Below are 21,462 nucleotides of genomic sequence, written 5' to 3' on the forward strand. Positions count from 1 at the left end.
TGGCCATGACTGTGCAAGGGCAGCCTATGGAATGTACCTCAGCTGTTCTGATGGTCAAATCAATCTATACGTAATAGGGTCGTACACTATATAACTAGAGCCAGGTACAGTGTGGCATACTGGTACTCCCAGCCCTTGAGACTCAGACAAGTTCAAGACCAGCCTGGACTCCCCAGCGAGATACTGTCTGGCAAATTAAAAGTATAATAGCATATATCCACAGCTGAAAGGGGCAGGTTTTGAACTCTGAGCAAGACTAGTGAATTTATTAATGTTCATTTGTGATATATCATAGCTGCTCAAGAAGTCTCTGGGTAAGAAATTAAGTTAAAGGAACTTGTCTCTATAATTTCTTACATATGCATGCAAATGTACCATTAGCTCAACGTGAAAATATAGAAATGAAGTTTCATATTTATTTCAGAAGTGTGTTCTAGTATGTACTGGAAGTTGCTATCCCATCATGCCCCTAGCTTGATTTGGCAATTTTAGCAGAGATCCTCAGTCATTTATTTATTGTGCAACACTCACAGTTCTCCCTGTGGGAGGTGAATGGGGGCTCAGTAGTAAGAAAACCTGGATCTTATTTTCAGGAACTTTCCAGTTAATGACCTAGAAATAGATAGATGTTCAAAAGGGCTCATTACATACAAAGTCCTATGAGTGATGGCTGGAATCCACTTAAAAGTCTAATACAGAAACTTGAAGTCATTTTGAAGATAATATATGCCCGTCAAGATGAGTGTGTGGGTGTGTGTGTATAAAGAACTTTACAGAAAAGACCAATGCATATAACACCAAAGAAACATTACATTAAAAGTCATGTGTCTATTACTACTATGACAATGACAGCACATTTATATGAATAAACTTTTATTGAATTTTAGGTAATTAGAAAGAATAAAGAAATGCAAGATAAATGCTTTCTAAACAGCATCTAATAGTTTCATCTTTTTCGTGACATGGTATTTTCATTTTTCTTTAAAAAGTATAGACATTCATTTCTTTAAATTTTTACAAAGTCAAGAACCATCAAATGGGGGTGGGGAGCTAACACTACAGCAAATTCATCTTCTTATCAATATTGAAATGGTCACAACAGTGACGTCCCAAATGTCCCTCTTGGAAAAATAAGTGCAGCCAGTGATGGTTTCCATTCACTCAAATAACTGAAGACAGTAGGTCACTCCCTGTGAAGTCTGTGCCCACTGGACACCGGAAGAAGGCAGGAAGTATGGACAAAGCGATATAAGAAAGGAAGGGGGGATAAGATGTCCTCTGAAAGTTGTGGGCTCAGTAGTACAAACAATTTAAAAACAAATTTTAGAAGAAATCATCATGAGTTGCCCTAAAGCAAAGTGGATAAGGCAAGATAGTCACCAAAACAAGTGCAGACAGACAGATAGAGCACGACATAGAGCAGAGTCTGTAAATGAATCTGGTGAATTGCAAGGCCAGCCAAGCCAAGTAATTAGCCAAAAGGGGGAGGCGGAGTCTTTTTACATTGGTTATGCAATGCGTTAGGGGAAAATCGCGCACCCAAATTTCCAGATACTGAGCAGGCCCCAGGAGCACGTGGGAGGATCCCCCGTTTGTCTAACCCGCATTATTCTTTTGGGAAAAAAAATTCTTTTGAAAGAAACAAAACCAAAACAACTCCTGCCCTTTTTGTAATAACCTACTAAACTCTACTTGTCGAACAAGAGGCAATTATCTTCCTCAGTACAAAAGGCATCAGGCACTGTCCTCATTAATAGTGGCCTCTGTGACAGCAAGGTTGCGTTCACAATCTCGATTCTTTGGGGCCCTGCTGGCAACACAAAGGCCCCTCCCACCTGGCTCCAACTGGTTACAGCACAGCCCACTCAGTCCCCTAAGACTCGTGGGGTGGGCCCTCTGCTGAGTCACTGAATGCAATCACTGGACAAGGCGGTAGTTCTTGCTTTCCTAGTCCACTGTCTCTCAAGTATTTAAAAAAAATTAGTTTTCTTTTAAAAAAATATTTTTTTTCCCCAGGAAATCAAGAACAGAAATTGCCGTGGACCTGTAAGAGATCCCAGAGTGTAACAGACAAGATTCTGTCAATATAGCAAAGTTCCCAATACAAACTTCATGGTTCAGGAGGAGGTAAATAAATAAGTGCGTGTTCGTGAGTGTGTGTGCGTGAGTGCGCGTGTGTTCATGCGTGTGTTCGTGCGTGTGTGCACCCGTGTATGTGCATGTGTGTGCGTGTGTGCGCGCGCGTGTGTGTATGTGTGTGCGCGCGCGTGTGTGTATGTGTGTGCGCGCGTGTATGTGTGTGCGTGTGTGTGCGTGTGTATGTGTGCGTGTGTGCGTGCGTGTGTATGTGTATACGTGTGCGCGCGCGTGTGTGCGTGTGTGTATGTGTGTGTGCGCGCGTGTGTGTATGTGTGTGTGTGCGTGTGTGTGTGCGCGTGTATGTGTATGCGTGTGCGCGCGCGTGTGTGTGCGTGTGTGTGTGCGCGCGTGCGCGTGTGCGTGCCTGTGCGTGTGCGTGTGTATGTTGCAGGTGTTCTGAACCATTTTGCCTCTATGATAAAGTCAGCCCAGATGGAATGCCGGGTCGCTGGTACCATCAAAGGAAATGAGAGAGGCAGACCATACCACGAGCTTGCTCCTATTTTCTTTCCCCTGAGGGCATATATTTTTTAAAAATAATTTCGTTATGTAAATTCCACCTGGCACTTTAAGGGTCCGGAAAATGATCGAGTTAGGCAAGAACTGAAGAGCGGGTCCAGCCGGACCTGGGTTTGGGTGGTAAGCGCTCCTCTGCTTCTAGCACTCTCCTTGGCTCGGCTCGGCTTTTGAGATGCAGCATGCTTTGTTTTTAAACTGAATCTCAGGACAACTGTGGTGGGAAACAGTCTTCTTGAGTCTTCACGATGGAATAACCCCAGGCCACTTCACACACTGCAGCGGCAGGGAACAGCAGCGCGGCCTTCTTCTTTGTGCTTTATACTAAGGGAATCAATCGTAACAAAAGTGTACGCTTTCCAGCGCTCGCCCATCCCACTCTCCCCCTTGCCTGAAGGAAGTCCGTTTGTTCTCTTCTGAACACAGCGTCCCCAGTCACCCTATACCAGGGACCCCGCCCGACTCTGGGCGGGCACCATGACAGGCACTGCACCGATTCGCTCCAGGGTCATTTGGCTTACAGTGTAGGAATGTGTGTGTTGAGACCAAGGCTTCCTGCTGACTGAACCATTGTTCCTGGGCATGACCTGGGGCGATGACCCTCTGTTGGCTGTAACTACCAGAGTCTTATGTGGACCCAAAACCAGATGGTTTCCATTTGCATAGATGGACGGGATAACAGCATTGCCAGAGAAAGACTGGCGTAAGTCACTGAAGTGGTTGAACGACTCTGTGTTTTTATGGGGTTTGGGATTGTTGTTCCAGTATCGACTGTTGTAGGTATTAGAAGAGGTCAATGTGTTATTTTCTGAGGAGGATATCTCTGTGTGGAATGCTTTGGCAGAAGAGCATTTAGGTGGAAGATCATCCTCTCTGAAATGAGACAAAGTTATTTATAAGTTATATACTACATATACATACATACACATACACACATATATTTAAAGATATCTTTTAACTTAAAGAACACAATTCACAAATCTACTGAACTAGTTGTCATAAAACACCTGGGAAAGCAAGTTAAGCATGTGGAGAAGTTGAAAAAGTCACTCATGGTGTTCTAGATTCTGATACTCATCTTCTTCCCCCTCCCCTTCTGCTCTCCCTCCCCCACTTGTGTGTGTGTGTGTGTGTGTGTGTGTGTGTGTGTGTGTGTGTGTGTACTGTTCATGTGTCTAGACTCAAGTAGGGCTTGAAGAGCCATTGTGGTATGTTGATGAGGGGCTAGAGGGGCTAATGGATAAAACAGAGAGAACAGGAAGCTGAGAGGAAGACCAGAGCAAGCAAGGGGGCCAAATCCTGAGAGGCTGAGTATGTCACGCTGAGAAGACTCATGCCATTAAAGCATTTCAACAAGGATATGATGTGGCCAAGTCTAAGACAGTCTGAACCCTCGAATCCCATGAGCTATTTTTTCTTTAAAAACCACCTTGACTTTTTTTTTCCTTAACACATTAGTATTCTTTTATAAACTGCCTGCTACAGTTTTTATGTCTTGAAATGTCTATTAAAGGATTAAGATTAAGGGTTGGAAATTGATCTCCATTGAAGGGTATTTTGAGGGTGAAATGTGATCAGTGCTATGGCACTGAGAGGCAGGAGCCCTGACTGGTGTTTAGGACTAGATAAGGTTATCAGAGTAGGGCACCACTACTGAGTCCCGGCTGCTTTGTCTCTCACTATGTGATGCTACGTGCTGTCCTGAGACTCTGTCAGGACACAGACACCTAGACTGAGCTCCGCTAGAAGCATCAACCAAAAGTATTTTCCCATAAAGTAGGATGCCTAGTGTATATATTATAGTGTTGAAAATGGCTAATGTACCCCTTCCTACCAAGTCACAGTGTGTTGCATATGTAGGTAGATAAACTAGGATGTCTGTGTGGTAATTCCCTTTGCTCCTGCACATTACCATCTATTACAATGGCCAACGGAAAACGTGTTTTATGGACTAACTGTCCGGGTGTGACAGGAACTATCTACCCTGCAGATGTGGAGGGGCAGGGGAGCTCTTCCTCCTACTTAGATTCATGAAGAATCTTTGCAAACCAAACCAAGTCTGACCACGGGGGGGGGGGGGCAGTGACATACGTAACAAGCGAATGGTGTTGGGACACTTTTATTACCTCGACAGGAAGAGTTAAGACTGGCAAAGAAACCTTCACTCTAAGATGAACGGAAGCACACCCTGACTCTGTGGGATTGGGAATTGATAGGCTAACCTGATTTCATTAGGAATTTCCTCCTCCTCCTCCTCTTTATTTTTGCTTCTCCAGTAAAAGAATGCCCCTGAAGTTAGTGCAAGGCAGATGACGATGAGGACAGCACCAGTGCCAACAGCTCCGGCTATCACTCCAACGCTCCGGGGCTGGGCTGGAAAACATTGAAGGTAGAGCTAAATAAAAGACGGGTGAACGGCACATGGTCTTTTTAAACCAACTAAAGTGTCTCGCCCTTGATTAGCCTCTGACATCCCCAGCATTCAGCAAGTGTTGAATGGGCAAACTGTCAACCCCTCCCCCAACCCCCAAGGTCCCCGAAGAGCAGCAGCTGGAGCTTGGCAGGAGGCAGTGCCAACTCAACTTGTCTTGGCGTCCCAAGAGAGCCTCGGATGGGTCTCAGATTCTTTGTGGCCCCACCCCAGTCACATGACTCCCTTCTATACGCAGAACCAAAATAACCTAGAACCCCCACCAAACAGGAAGCGCTCTACATTGCTTGTTTATAATGAAACAGCCAAAAGACACAAGGTTTTAGTGGGGGGGGGGACCCAAGAGTATTAAGGGGGCTCCACCATGAGTGCAGATTTATGTCATGTGCATGTTTATGTCGAGTCCATAGCACATGACACAAAGATTCCTTTGGTTCTGATTACAGTGAGAAGTCACTTTGTCACAATGAAGAAGGTTTAAGTAGTAAGATTTTTATAAAATGTTTTTAACAACAATTAAAAGGATGTGTTTCCTCTTCACACCTTCTCAAAATAATTATGTAGCACCCTACATTCTATGACGTAACGAAAAAGCTTAGACGCCAGCACCTTCTAATTCTGTGTACTTACGCGAGATAACCTGGAGATCCAGGAGACAGGTGCTGGTCCCGATGGCGTTGGAAGCCACACACTGGTAAAGACCGGAAGAGAGGGCACTAATATTCCGGATGGTGACTGTCCCCTGGACCTGGTCTGTCACAAAGACAACAATCAAGTGACAGCTTGATGGAATGAAGAAGGGAGACAGAGAAATCAGCACAGAGATCACATGCCATGATACACACACAGGAGAGCTGCCAATTTCCTTCTTTTGTCCTTTCTGTGTAGGAAGGAAAACTGTTGGCTCACAAATGTTAAAGAAAATCGTGATGGCATATTAAAGACACAGAAATATCAAGATTGTCCTAAATAAGGATGTATGGAGCATCCTTGAGCCATGCAGGAATAGTCCTACTTTAGCCCCTGCAGCCTCTAGGGGCAGCTCAGGGAAGCTTGGTCTAGATATAAAGCAACAGTGGGTTCAGCCTGGAAAAAGCTGGAGTAGCTGGTGAAGGTTGCTCTCCACATAAGGAGGTTTAGTTGTGGTTTATTTTCAAAGCTGCCGCATCGGCATATTCATGAATAGCCTAACTGGTAAAGCCTAGGCAACTTAACAGTACCAACACGGTTTAGTTTATTCCGACAAAGTTGAAATGACTTCTGAGAACAAAAATATGCCAAGCACTGGGTAAATTTTTATATGTAGCTCTTTCTTTTCAAATGACCCTTGGAGATATTTTTATTATTAGCCCACTGAACAAATAAAGACATTGAGGTTTTCGATAGCTGGCTGATGAGAGAACACAGCTGGTTGCTGAAACTGCAAATGTCTGAATAGAATCTAATATCGGTGCTCTGGGCCTCACTGCCTCCCTTTAGCTGGAAAGAACCCACATCTGTCACCAAAACCATCCGCAACAGCGCAAACTCAGAAGGCAGTGGGAAAGCCACCTAACGGCACACGTGAAAAGTCCCAGAAACAACGTCCCTGAGCCCATCCTGGGAAGTGCTGCCACCCTGGCGTGATTTTTGTTTGGGACTAAGATTTAGTTCTGCTGGTGGCTTCCATATTTAACTACATCAAGGCCAGAAGCAGGGAGCCCCGCTCTATCAGTTCCTTCATTTACTACATAAATATTTATGCAGACCTGGTCTCTGTCCTGGGTAATCCAGAGAGCAGTGCCAGGATGATCAGGACAGACATTAACGAAGCAAGAAGGTTGGGAGTCTCTGTAAGTGGGTTAAATGCCAGCCAGGGCCACAGACCTCGGTTTGAATTGCTAACAGTGCACAAGGGATGGGCATCTAACGAGTACCGGGAAATCGAACAGAATCGAGGAGAGCAGGAAACAAGAGCCGCAGGTTCCCATGCATCAGTGCTGTCAGCGTTGTCTAAGCCTTCAAACGCAATACAATGATCGGGATGCGTTCATGGATTGACAAACATGCACTTGGGGTAATATCAATATCACAGGCCAGACAGAGGAGAGAGGCTTGGTGTTTACTCTTTTCTATGGGTGTACTTAAAAGGTTAAAATCCCTATTACATAGTTATCTTACATAACTATGACAAGGTAGTAACTCTGGATTGGATGTAACAAAATCAATATATTTAATGGCTACTTGATTTTCATGCATGATTTCCTTTTCCATATGTGTGTGTATTGAGTATATTTTTTGTGTCTATGTGCATATGTGTGTGAGAGAGAGCTTAAAGTAGGCCTGATTTAATCTTCATAATATGTTTAGGTTCTGTGTCCCCTGTTTTCCAAAACTAAGAACTCTCAGCGTAGCCTTGACATCACATGTACACAAGTTACAAGTCTAGCCAATCAGATCTGTCTGCGTGCAAAGATCACAATCGTCACAGGTGCACCTGCTTTCCAGTAAGACACCTAAAGCTACCTCACTACCCAGGGGCAGCGTTTACAAACCCCAATACGACCAAGGGGCCATTTCCAACGTAATCGCATTAGGGTCTCTGTTTTAGAAACTCGGGTTGGGGCTTACTCACCTCCAACCCACAGGACAGTTTGGTGAATCAGCCCCAAACCCTCATTAGGACAAGGGTTTTACAGGAAATGGGAGCGAGTGAGGAGGAAGTCCGGCCTGGCAAGCATCTAATAGAATGACTGCTGTGAGCCAATAGGTAGGTGCTCTCAAGTGAGACCATGAACAATCACAAATGGTCTGAAAGTACATCTGAAACAATCAGACTTATCTTTGATTGACTGTTGCTAGGGAGTAGCTAGGGAGTAACTCTGAGGTATGGGCCAAGGACAAGCCATGGGGTCCTTCCTGGACTTGGGTACAGCTTGGGTTCCGCTGTAAGTCAAGTTCTCAGGTGTTTGTTTGTTTGTTTGTTTGTTTCCCTTTTAAGATGTTAGGTTTGGCTTCTCGGCTTCTGTGCACAGCCCAAACCATGCAAAGTGGCAGCACTATTGGTATAAGAAACCAGCCATCTGCAGAACCCCTCCTTCAACACATCCCAAAGTTTCCGGGCAACAAAAAGCCCAACCTCCCGGGAAAACAACCCTACAATTCCCCACACTGCTACTGCTTTTCTTCCATTTTCCCCTCAAGGTCCAAAATTCTCAAAACTCAGTCAGTTCACATCAAACCAGTAATTTTGTTGACATTTCCAGAGACGACTGGGAGAATTTTAAACAGCTGCTCTAGGCAGCACTTGGCATGTACAAAGCCGGCAACTGGAAGGACGGTTGCTTTAAAGAGTTACTTTTAAAAGGTGAGCTCACTGCATCTCCAGATGCACCCACCATAAGCATTGGCTGTTAAAAAAAAAAAAAAGCCATGATTCAGTGAGGCAGTAGCCTATTATAGCCTACTCGGCAGGTGACAGATGAGACAGGCTTGTTGATAAGGAGGATTAAGAAGAAATGAATCAGGCGAAGCTGATCTAGGAGCAACCACTCAGCAAACGTCACACGGTAGCAAAATAAAACCAAACCAAACAAACAGACAGAACCCAACACATCCCATCCCAAAACCAGCTAGGACAGGAACGATTTATTGAAATGAAAGATGAAGGGAGCGGTCCCTTCAGTCTTCCTTCTTCCAAAGAGGGGTGTGGAGTTTAGGGAACAGGCCCTTCGTAATCAGAGAAACAAATACATCTGATTATTCCCTGCAGGTGCTCAGTGCCAAAGCCTGCATTTGGCTGTGTCGGGGTCGCATCAGCCGAGGGCATAGGTTTGGGAGTCAGATGGCTTGGCTTGAAGTTTGCTCAGCTTCCTACTAGCTGTGTGGACCTGAGGGTGCTCTCCGCTTAAGGGTGTGCGCTTCAGCTCCTCATCTGTAACTGAGCCAGGAACTAGAAACGCTCTTGAACCAGTGAGGACAGGAGGAGACACTGCGTGCTAAGGTGACCACAGTACTGACTGGTGATACAGCTACGCAGGAGATTCTTAGCGATAGATACAGATAGATATATAGATATAGATATAGGTAGATCTATAGATATAGAGAGATATATAGATATAGATAGATATATAGATATATAGATATATAGATATATAGATATATAGATATAGATATAGATATAGGTGTTAATCCTAGGAAACTTGGTTAAGAACTGTAGAAAAACCTCTAGTATCTTAAATTCTGAGTCCATGTCAATATTTTGGATTTTACAAGAGCAAAAAGAATGCCAAATATCATAAATATTTTCATAACATACATCTTAAAGAATGGATGTCCGCGATAACTGAATAACTTCTTATATAAAAGTATGAGAAGTTCTGTTTAACAAGATAATGTTTGTAGTTTTAAGGTTGTTACACCATTGTGTAGTAAAATCACACTCAGATATGATCTCACCTTGAAACAGATACCTGATGATAAACTTAAAGCCAGAGGGAAATTAGCACAGATAAACGCCAAACATAAATCTATTTAATAATTTCAAAATGTCTTGCATTGGATTAAAAGTCTGCCAGGTATATTGAGAGCTTGTGGCATGTGGTCAGGATGCCTATGAATGTTGCTCAACACAAAAACATATAATCACTTTCCTTAAAATGTTATAACTTTGTTCCTATATGAACTTTGGCAACATCATGTTAAAAGTCAAAAGGCAGAACAACACAAAGATGTAATTTTAAGAAAACCTCTTATGATTTAACAGAAATTACAAAAGTGTCTCCTAAAATATACTGGGCCAAAAATAAAGTCACAATTTCAAAGCAGCTTAAGACATCGAGTAATAGAAGATTAAAAGCTACAACGTAATCCCAAAAAGAATTCTGTGGAATAAATTTTTATGATATGGAAAATGGCCATCTTATATTCTTTCACTGAAAGGACCACATTATGAGATAACATTGGCATAAAACCAAAAGGACAAACACATTAGCATACAGGTAACAGGCTGGTGACAGTTAGGCACTGTGCACAGTGCTAACAGTGTCTACCTTGTGGTGGGTGTTATAAGTATGTTACATTGCTGTTTTCTGTTACCAGGAAAGACCACACTATTTACTTCCTTGATCTACATTCTGACTATTACAGAATGTTATCTGCTACATTTCTGTAATATTTAGGCTTTATGACTGTGGATAACGAAGCTTATAATGGTACCCTAAACTGAAAGTGTCAAACCCAGAAGCAGAGAACTGAATGGTGGTTGCCAAGGAGCTGAGGGAAATGGGAAGATGTTGATTAAAGGGAACAAACTTCACTTATGCTAAGTGGATGCACTCTATATATCCTGGAGATTTGAGACACAATATGGTGAACTGACAACAGCACTATCATATACTCAAGACTCGCTAAGGGTAGATCTTACGTTTTCTTACTAGCTTGCCCACCCCAGCACACAAAACAGTCACAGCTCTGTGAGGTGATGATACCCATCATCTTGATTGTGGTCACCACCTCACAAAGTCCACACTCCCCAAAGGTGGTGTAGACTATAAGCACATGAGAGTTCTATTTGTAAATCATGACTTGATGAAGTTGACAGGCATCAAGATGTATAATTCCCAAGACAGCATTACGACTAACAAGTATCCCACTTAAATAGTCAATCTGTGAATTATACTTCTCGTTCTCCGGTGTTCAAGAACTGCTTCATTTCTAGAGGATAGTTCTGTGGTTTTCAAGAATTGCTCCATTCATGGTACTGATATATTAATGGGTTCATGGGGGAGGGTGGACAATGGTTTTATTTTTGTTTTGTCTTCTTTGCTGTGGTCACTTTTAATGTCCTAATATCAAGTAATCTCATAAAACGAATTGGCAGCTTCTTCTGAGTTTTGCCCTTTGAACACAGTGTGAGGGAATCCTCAGAAAGATGGGGGTTTGCTGTAAGTCTGCAGTATTTCCCTAGGAAAGTGTGGTCTTGGGTGTATGTTTGGGTTGGTGTAGTGATTTTTACTGATCTAGTTTATTTCATGATACAAGTTTACTTCAGTTTCCAGTATGTGTCATATTTTTTAATGTCTGTTTCGTTCAGCTGTGTATAACGTGACATCAATTTGGTCACAGTATTCTCTATATTGAAGCCAAGTAAAGGTTGAGGGAGCTCCTGAGTTACAAGTGGCTTTAGCATCCTGAATCCAGACTGATATGTGACTGTAGCGTCTTTATGTGTAAAATTATACAGCCCAAGTTACTGGAGTACGGTTGGAGAATGATGAAAACAATGGCGTCTGTGAAATGTTTAGAAGAGCATCTGCCATGTATAAGGACTTCTTAGTTATTACTCTTTTATGTTACTGTTATAATCCTATGAATTTTAAAGGTCTATGTCCCGTTACATTCCTACTACTGTCTGCCGTGGTAAACCCTCTTTTTTATTTCATTTATCCTCTTGTTTACTGTGGGAAAGTTACAATCCATTCATTCATCAAATAGCTTTTGGCCATCAAGAGCTGTCCTAGGTGCTGGAGACACATCAGCAGACAGCCCAGACCCCACTCTCCAACGGAGGTCTTAGCCGCTGATTCGCCATAGTACATCAGCCAATGTACCGTGTGCTACAGTGTGTTCTATGTGAAAACAATAGGGCAGGGCAAAATGGACTAGCTGGAGAGGGCAAGCTTCGACTGTGAATAGGGTGATGCTTTGTGTGAGCGTCACTGAGGGGAGGACAGACTAACACAGATTAAAGACGCAGGAATGGACCACATGAATGGAGAGGTTTCCAGGCAGAAGGCCAGACATGCAAAGCCCTGCAGCAAGAGCCTGTCTGCTATGAACCTCCGGGGTCAGTGTGCTTGGAGAGTGAGCAAGGAGAGAATACTTGGGGCTCACGGGTCTGCAGAATACTGTCCCAGAGGCACCAGGATGGCTATGCATGGCACATACGGCATCTGTTAATCATTCTGCTCAGTTCCTACGGCTTTGGCACCAGTGTGACTGTTTCACAGTGTCTGACGATGAAGACGTGTTTAGGAACCACGGAGGAGGCCTTCTGTTTTTCTGCTTATGCTGCTTCCTTGCCCACGTACGCTCACAGACTTCCCAGGATGCACTCATTCTCACCTTACTGTGCTCCTTGGTTATTGGTTATTTTGACCCTTTCTTTGGTTAGTTCCTGTCATTATGTTTCTAATCTACGGCTTGCTGGATTTCAGCTCTCCGTGCCCTGTTTTTGGTACATCTCCAGTTTGTAGTGCATTTGTAGATTTAGTTTGATCTTTAACTATAACCTAAGAGCCTCTGTCCTCTGATTATCTGAATTAATTTGATTAGTTATTAGGATGTGCATGTTTAATTCTACTTGATTTTGTCCTAGTTGCCAAGTGTTCTCTTTACTGACCCAGCCCCATCTGTATCGTCTACAATGATGTAATGGCAGTGTGTCTAGTTGCTCTAGACAGGATGTTGTGTATTCCAGGCTGGCCTAGAGCTTGTTATATAGTCCAGATGAACTTGACCTTCTGGCCTTCTGCCTTTACCCACTGAGTTCTGGGACTGTGGGCCTGTGCCATTATACCTGGCTTTATGTAGTGCTGGGGGATGGGACCCAGGTAAGCGCTCTGTGCTACATGCCAAGCCCCCAAGTGTCCTTCATAGTCTTTCTTCTCCTCTACAAGTTTTAGTTTTGTTTCTCAGTGCTCTTAAAAATTCTTAAGGCCACTCAGGTGAGGTGTAAGTGGCTCAATCCTGAAATGACATCACTTAGAAGACTTAAGTTAGTGAGTCTCTTCCCCTCGCTGCAAAATAAAAACAAAAACCGAAAAACTTAAGTGAGTTGTGGGGCAGAACTAGGGAGTGGGTGGTAGGAAGAGTCTGTTATTCACCAACATTTTTTTTTTTTTGGTTCTTTTTTTCGGAGCTGGGGACCGAACCCAGGGCCTTGCGCTTCCTAGGTAAGCGCTCTACCACTGAGCTAAATCCCCAGCCCCATTCACCAACATTTTGCTTACAACTTGGGCACCAATCAGTGTTGCCACTGTTGTAGCCTTTCTTCAAGTGCAGTAGCCATCATTAGCCAATTCTGCCACAAGACCATGCTCTCCCAGTGTCTTCTTGTCCTTACAGCAGGGAGTCAGAGATTATCATTCCATTCTATGGATTATGTGTTTACATTCAATCATCACAGATTTGCTGGAGGGAGCTCTTTCAAGCCTTACATAGGAGATGCTACTAATCCCAAAATATTGCTCTTTTATTGGCCAAACTTGTAAGATGCCTTCCCCTTGTACCAAATATTATTTCCTCAGAAAATGCATCAAGGAGTTTAAATTTTAGTGTCTCCATCCATGTTCATGTAGTTCATTCCTGCGTCTTTAATCTGTGTTAGTCTGTCCTCCCCTCAGTGACGCTCACACAAAGCATCACCCTATTCACAGTCGAAGCTGACCCTCCCCCAGCTAGTCCATTTTGCCCTGCCCTATTGTTTTCACACAGAACACACTGTAGCACTGTACATTGGCTGAGGTACTATGGAGAGTCCTCAGCAGCTAGGATTTTATAATATAACCAGCAATGCAAATCGTCTAGAAAAAAGTTATTTAAGTTGTTTTGGGGATGGTGTGCTAGGATTTGCTTTGGTAATATAAATATCAAAAGGTGAACCTGAAGAAAAAAAAAACATAGCACATTAAATTAGAACAAATGAGGCTATGTGAAATGATTCTGGATAATTTATCTAAAGACTGAATTACAAAAGACCATCGTTTTCAACATTGGCTTTTAAGTTCACCTTTACCCCTGAAATATCAAAGAATCCTCAAATTACAAATATAGAATTATCAAAAACAGGGAAGTAGAGGAAACCCTGCTGTATGTCTCTCGCATGCTGTATGTCTCTCGCATGCTGTATGTCTCTCGCATGCTGTATGTCTCTCTCATGCTGTATGTCTCTCTCATGCTGTATGTCTCTCGCATGCTGTATGTCTCTCTCATGCTGTATGTCTCTCGCATGCTGTATGTCTCTCGCATGCTGTGTGTCTCTCGCATGCTGTGTGTCTCTCGCATGCTGTGTGTCTCTCGCATGCTGTATGTCTCTCTCACGGATGTTCACCTGTAACTTCCCTCTTTATCCAGCGCTCCCAGTGATATAGCCACAGAACTGCAATGACATTCCGAGGTTCTAGGAGACACTGTACACCGTTTCATCTTACGGGTCTGGAGGTTGACACAGGTCTGGAGAGGTAAACCACTGCAGACACAGTTGCTGGCAAAGCTGGACTTCAAATAGTTTTTCAGCATTTCAACACGAGCTATTTTAAGCATGCCGCTTGCAATGGTGAGATTAACAAGTCAGTCCCCAGGAGAGCTATTTGTCCCACAGTGCAGCTGAAGCATTTAGCAAGGGACAGCCAGCCAGCCAGCGGGGGGCCATGGTACTGCAGCAGTCAGTTTCAAAAGTGACCTACACACTACTAAGCGGAAAGCAAGGTTTCAAAGATGATAAACTGGGGGCTCTGGCAACAGGACAGTCTGTCGGTATTCTTCTGCGCTGGATGTGTTTACTTGTGGGCTTTTTACAGGCTTGGTTCTTAACTAAATCTAATGTCACCTAGCAGCCCAGGGCTCTCCTTTCCTGTGGCAGGCACAGAACACCAGCATTAAAACTGAAGCACAGTAAGGCCATCTGGGGCCTTTCCATTAAGGGCCAGCTCTCAATAAAGAGTTGTCCATCTACCCCAAGAATGAGCAGAGGGAAATAATCTGCATTAATAGGACACAGCGCTGACAGATGCTCATTTGTATTTTCTTGAAACACAAGAATGCATTTACACAGGTCTATAACTTCAGCTCACCTTTATTTTGTAACATCTGAGTTTTTAAAGGATACTTTCTTTACCATGAAATCCAAATGAATGGACTTACATATCCGGAACCACCCACGGCATCCATGGTTCCTCATCTTTACCTATCTTCTGTGATCTTAGGTCACAGCTCCCTTTCCAGTTCTTATTCATCTTCTTCCACTAAGTGGACTTGAGGCTAAAACAGAATTAATCCCCTTATGTCTATGCAGATCTCTCTTACACTAAAATGGGCAGAAAGTGGGTTTGCAGAGGTGTCAAGGACTGGCATTAACTCAAAAAAGTTCCCAGCATGCTATTTTAAAGCTCCACTTAGGAAATAAAACGTTCATGCTAGTAGATACATTTCTTTAAAGTAATATATGGAAGAGAAAGAAAATGTCATATTTACCTTAAAGTTGAAAGCACTCTATTCTCCACAGTTACAAACCACTCAAGTTCATTACTTCACCAAGTACTAATCAAATAGGTTCCACAGCACTGTACGTACCCTGAGTGGCTGTTGGAGGTAGCTTGAGTGTATTATCTAACTTCTCCCAAAGGTAAGTGGGCCGAGGGATGCCTTCCTCCGAACTACACAGAAGGATGACGTCACTGCCGATGTCCTGAGATCCTTGGATTTGGCAGTTTGGAGCAGAAGGGGGGACTGTCATGGGAAGAATGGGTAACACAAGTTCACTTTTACTGCAAGCCAATGGGACAGGAATGCTCATCATGGGGAACAGCAGGCAAGGACTGTAGATCACCTGGGAGACTGCCTCATGTCCAGCACAACACCCATGGGATGGGGATGGACAAGGGTCCTGCAAGTGCCATAGACAGGGAGCAAATCTACAAAAGGAGCAGTGGCTTTTGGCTGCATTTTAAGTTATCTTAGAGCCTTGGTTCGAAAGCTCCCTCTTAAGAAGGATTCTTAAGAGCCTCAGGTTAACACACCACCTTAAAAGACATTGCTAAAAAGACACAGTCAACCCCATTTCATGAGCAGAAATCCACCTCTAACAAACCCCACTTTAGTGAGGTGTTCTAATATTTAACAAAGAGCAGCTGGGCCCACTTTATGGAGAATTCAACTTTACAGGAGGCTCAAGTTAGAGAATGCTAACAATAAGGTAGGGGATGTTTTAAAGTTCTAAACATTTTATATTTCATTAAAGACTGACAAGGACATATGCAACAGAATAGGAAAATCACCAAAGCAACACCAGAGTGGAGAAGCACATGGGGAGTGAATGAATAAACAGAACCCGGGGGAGGGAGCTCCACACTGCCGATGCAGACGTCACGGGAGTTTAAGTACTGACGATGTTCTCAGTCCTAAAGCCTTCTCAATAAATGAGTTCACTTCTAAAGAAACACAGGAATCCAGCAGTGCAAACTGAGTTAGGAATATACAGAGCAACCAGGTAGTGAGCGAGTGGGAGAGGAGAGTTGAGTAACCAGAGGGTACAGGGGTCTGGGAAGGGAGCTCACTGGCAGAAAGCTGGCCCAGGGAGGGTTGGAAGCATCTGAGTAAGGATCTGTTTGTTGTGATGGGGTAAGTCAGCCTCCTGGACTGGCTCCATAGTGACAATATCACTATGCTACCGGGAAATAAAACCTAAAATAATTATTGAGGTAACTATAAGATAAAAAGGTTTGTCCCCCCACCCCCACCCCCCACACACACTTTTTAAAGCTTGGGTAATGTGGGGGGCCAGTTGCTCAACTATCAGATATAAACACCAGATATAAACTCCATAATGCACTCAGAGTACGTAGAACCCTATACAGCTTTAAAGCAAAGAATTCTATTTTTAGAAGTTAAGTCTCTAATGTGGTCCTCAGCTTTCTGAGTTGTCTGAAGTCTGGGAGACCAACAGGGCACCAAGGATTAAAGCATAGTCTTCCCTAAGGAGGAAAACCATGAGAAACTCCCAGCATTGATATCCTCAAATAACTCAATGGGAAAACAGAGGGCGAGGTGGGGGCTAGACGGACTGAGGCGGTGGATGCTGGGACCTGAGTAGGAGAGGAAGGGCCTTCTCTGAGTACTTCCTCTTTTGACTAGATGCACCGAATCCACCACTTCTAACACGAGCATCCATTTGGCAGCCACTTCTGCAAGGAATCCACCTGAGAGACCTGAGACGCCGAACAGCTGCAGTAGACGTAATTTAGTGCTGCGGACTCTACCCACATCATGTGATAGGAAGGGTTTAATCTAAACTTTGCTCGTCTGTTGTCTTAAAGGACAAGGTCCCAAATAGATTGGATCTGATTTGAAGATGATCACCTGTTTCCCTGTAGAAACAAGGATGTCCTTAAGAGTAGACAGGAGTAAAGTTAAAATTATGTCAGAGACACAGGTGCAGGCTGAGAACTATGGTCACCCCACTCCCTGTCACAAATGTCCTCAGTAATAACATTATCTTCACACACGCTGATAGCTCTACTTTTTGCTCACAACAAACCACTCACATCTGAGTTTTACCACAACAGAAGCTTCTGTCCTATAGTCCCTAAAAATGATCTTTGTGCCACCCTTAATCCACTCTCAGGAAACAGCATCAAATAATAAATTTAAGAGTGTCTGGAGATGTAATCATGGCAAGAGTATGTAGGGAGCATGGAGAAGTTGAGGAGCACTGGGCATGAGATAGCGAGCAGGGAAGGAACTAAGACCCAGGGAGGGAGCACAGAAGGAAGTGAGCACGCTTTAGAGTAGATCTGTGGAGCACAAGGTGGTGGGACTTGCCTGCCACTCACCTAACACCGTGAGGCCAGTGACCCCAATGTTTCTGCCCCCTCTGTCTGGAAGGTTATTCACCAAGCACTGGTAGGTGCCCGTATCTGACAGCTGTGTGTTATTGATGAAGATGGAGACATTGGTAGCAGGCATGGTGCCTGTAAATCCTACCCTCCCATGGAACCGGAGGGCACCATCAAACATCTGTCCGCCCTGATAGAGAATGACCTGAGAAAGGAAACAATGTATCGGTAAACCATGGTAGTCCCTCCTTGGCACATAACCTACTGAACAGAACCAAATATACCCATAATAAAGGATGGAAGTTTAGATTTCTCAGGATTGTTGGCAGTTTCTTGTGACTGCCCATCTGTGAGCATTCTAGAATTATAAATTCCCACACACAAAGTTAAATAACTTTTTTTTCCTTCCTTACTCTATCAGAAAATATATTTAATGCTACCAGACTATTAACACATAAATATTTCTACTGGTGAAAATGTTAATTGTGGGATGAAATTCAAAAGGCATTGCTCTTCTCATACTGACTGGGCCACAGAATGACAGATCACTCACCGGCTGAATAGCACCACCATTAAAAGGGGGAGGGCTTCGCAGGCCCACTGCTGCTGCGTTTGCCAAATGCTCTTTATCAGACTTAACTGTTCTTGGGAGAGGACTGGGCATATAATATAGCAGAAAGCCCTCCCTGTGGGCTAAAAATGAGGATCTTCCTGTGCATGGCTGGGAAATCTTGGTTCTTTTTAAAAACATTTTTAACCTCCATCACTAAAGCTTAAAATGGTGCTATTTAACAGACAATCTCAAAAGTTTAGTCTGCTGCGAAAGTGGTTTGGCGACACGCACTGTATCCATGTATGCCATTTTCAAATAGTAGATTAAAAAGTAATAAATTTTAAAGATGTTTGTATTGAATTTTGTACCAGAAAATATATTCGACTAAATATGGTAAATATTAAAATAGAATCGGAAGAACTTCAAAAAAACTGAATGTCATCTTTCTAAACAAAACTGTGATGCTTACTACAATTCGTTAATTTTACAGTAGGCATCGAAATTATTGATTTATTTTGTATAACTGATGCAGATTTCTGGGGGCAGCTTCCGTTTTCACATGTGTCCTTCTGGGTGGTGCACGCTCATTTGTATGAGAGTCTGAGTTGGCTGGTTAAGCCCACTGTGGTGATTTGAATATATTTAGCCCATGGGAAGTAACAGTATTAGGAGGTGTGGCCTTGTTAGAGGAAGTGAGTCACTGCGGGGTGGGCTTTGAGGTGCTATGCTCAAGCTTCACCCAGTGTGGAAGATGCCCTCCTCCTGGCTGCCTGAGGTTTCTTACTATCATCACTCTCTTTAGAGAGAACACTCTAAGCCACCTAAGTTAATGCCAATCTCTTCCTGAAAGAACAGACCTCACTTTTTCTTAGTACTTGCCTCTCAGAGGTGCTTTCTTTTTAACACTTGAAGGCCCTATGCTAAGAGAAGAATCTCTTTAGCATCTGCTAGTGAGGGAGATGATGAAGACATCCTTGTAAGAGGAGGACGGCCTTATCAGAATATTTAGTAATAACGCAGTGGGGGAGGGCACACGGACCCTGTCACCTTACACTAAAAACTTAAACACATCCCCATGATGTTTATCTCCCAATCTCTTCTGCAGGGATCCATGGTTTTAGAAGCAGAAGTACCTGTTCGGGCTGGTTTGCATTGGAGAGGGGAATGACCATCCAAATGACATTGAGGTTCAGGAGAGCAGCACTGGTGGAGAAGGCGCAGGGCAGGACTGCTGTCTGACCCCGAGCCACCTGGACACTGCCTGGGCTCTCGGACACTTCCAGAGATGCTGCCACACCTGTAGAGGAAGGAACAATTTGGTCCCATGCTTGTTCTGTCCTAGCAGCTCTGTGAGCATCACAGTATCACATTACAGTGGACCTGCATCTCTGAACACACAACAGGAGAATCTTACGGGAGAAAACTCACTAGTTATTGAGACCAAGGAAGAACAGTGGCTGGTCCTTTCACATCTTGGAAAGTAAATTTAAAATGTTAGGGACCATATATTCTCTTTTATTAGGCAATAACCCTGGTATTTGGCCAAATTCAATATTCTATGTCAGAGTTTGATCAGAGGTTGATAAATCCTGACAGAAGACATGATATGAACTGAATTTTTAAAGCAACATTAGAGTAGCATAGCACAAAACTTAGTGCTTATCTAGGAATCTAGCAACATTATGTACACATCTTTATGCTTAAAATCACATATAAAACATGAATGAAAGAAATAATGAGATCAAATAAATGGGAAGATAAAACGGTGTTCATGAACTGGTAGATTTAATGTTAATAAAAGGTCAATTAATTCTCCCCAAATAGATAAAATTCAGAACATGTACAATCAAAATACCACTAGGCTTTATAAGTAGATGAAAAGGAATTAATTTTAGCACACATGAAAAGAAAAGAATCACAAAGAATAAAAAAACATAATTTTAAAATATCATTAATGACTGGAGAGATGGCTTAGCAGTTAAAAGCACTGGCTGCTCTTGCAGAAGACCCAGAACAGATTCCTAGCTCCCACACGGTGTCTCATAACCTCTGTTAACTCCAGTTCCGAGAGGTTCAACACTTTCTTCTGGTCTCTGCAGGCACTACACACACATACCGCAAATACATACATGCTCAAAACTACATATAAAACATCAATGAAAGAGTAATCAAATAAATGGGAAGACAGACAGTGCTCATACATATGGGCAACACTCTCATCTGTATAAAATAAAACAATCGTTTCAAATGATGTTCGTCCTATCTTATTTCAAATGTTCCACAGAGTTCTAACAATTAAGGCAATTTAGAGTTAGTATGAGAAGTGATTTATAAACAAAAGCACAGGACTGGGGGTACCTGGCAGTCATGGCCAGATACTTCTCAACAAGGCACAAACAAAAGGAAAGAACAACAGGTTTTCTTCCCCCCACCAAATGGTGCCAGGATAATATGGCAATGATATATAAATCAAAGGGACCAAGACTGAATTTGACCCCTTATCTCTATAAATAAGCAGAGAAGAAAATGTAAAGTTACTTTGGTCTCTAAGTAGAGAACTCCTAGAAATATCACTAATGCTCCGAATCATAAAGGAGAACAAAACAGTAAGGATAGCTCATTAAATTTAAAATCTTAGGGTTGGAGAGAGGACTCAGTGGTCAAAAGCACACATACTGTTCCTTTGGAAAGACTTGGATTGGGTTCTCAGTACCCATATGTGTAGAAATTAGTCGCCATGGCCTCTAACTCCAGTGCCAGGAATCCATCACCCCCTTCTGTTTTATTCTGGCACTTGTGTTCAATAGATACACATACACACACACACACACACACACACACACACACACAGTTTATAATAATTAAATCTAAAAATATTAAAAAAATCTTTTTGCTACTAACAATTCAAGAAAATATAAAGTTCAAAATATAGCATGGGAAAAATATAAGTCATATGTTTTATAAAGTATTTGTATAAACATATAAAAAGCTTTGAGAATTCCATTTAAAATATAATTGAATTTTAAATGGATATACATTATCTGTGGTGGTTTCCAGAAGAATAACCCCAGAGGTTCATGTATTTGAATTCTTAGTCACCAGGAGTGGTATTATTTGGGAAGGATCAGGAGGTGTGGCCTTGTTTGAGTAGGCGTGGTCTTGCTGGAGGAAGCATTGGGGGTGGGCTTGAGGTTGCAAAAGCCCCTGCCAGGCCCAGTCTCCCCTGTTCC

General features: G+C 43.0%; 1 protein-coding gene across 7 annotated transcripts in view; it reads right to left on the reverse strand.

Annotated features, from left to right (window-relative positions):
* Window positions 1-856: 856 nt before the first annotated feature.
* Igsf11 (immunoglobulin superfamily, member 11) overlaps window positions 857-21,462 on the reverse strand; it is a 151,191-nt gene continuing 130,585 nt past the window's right edge. For 3 of the 7 annotated variants that reach the window (XM_087576243.1, XM_087576242.1, XM_087576240.1), the window contains exons 2-7: window positions 19,366-19,529; window positions 17,677-17,884; window positions 15,419-15,574; window positions 5,717-5,839; window positions 4,878-5,028; window positions 857-3,528 (exon numbers count right to left, since the gene is read on the reverse strand). In XM_087576243.1, coding sequence (XP_087432369.1) covers window positions 3,096-3,528; window positions 4,878-5,028; window positions 5,717-5,839; window positions 15,419-15,574; window positions 17,677-17,884; window positions 19,366-19,404 — 1,110 coding nt within the window. In that variant the 5' untranslated portion in view covers window positions 19,405-19,529 and the 3' untranslated portion in view covers window positions 857-3,095. 7 annotated transcript variants of the gene reach the window in all.

Source organism: Rattus norvegicus, chromosome 11, assembly GCF_021556685.1.
Source record: "Rattus norvegicus strain SHRSP/BbbUtx chromosome 11, alternate assembly SHRSP_T2T, whole genome shotgun sequence".
In the NCBI taxonomy this organism is placed as follows: Eukaryota; Metazoa; Chordata; class Mammalia; order Rodentia; family Muridae; genus Rattus; species Rattus norvegicus.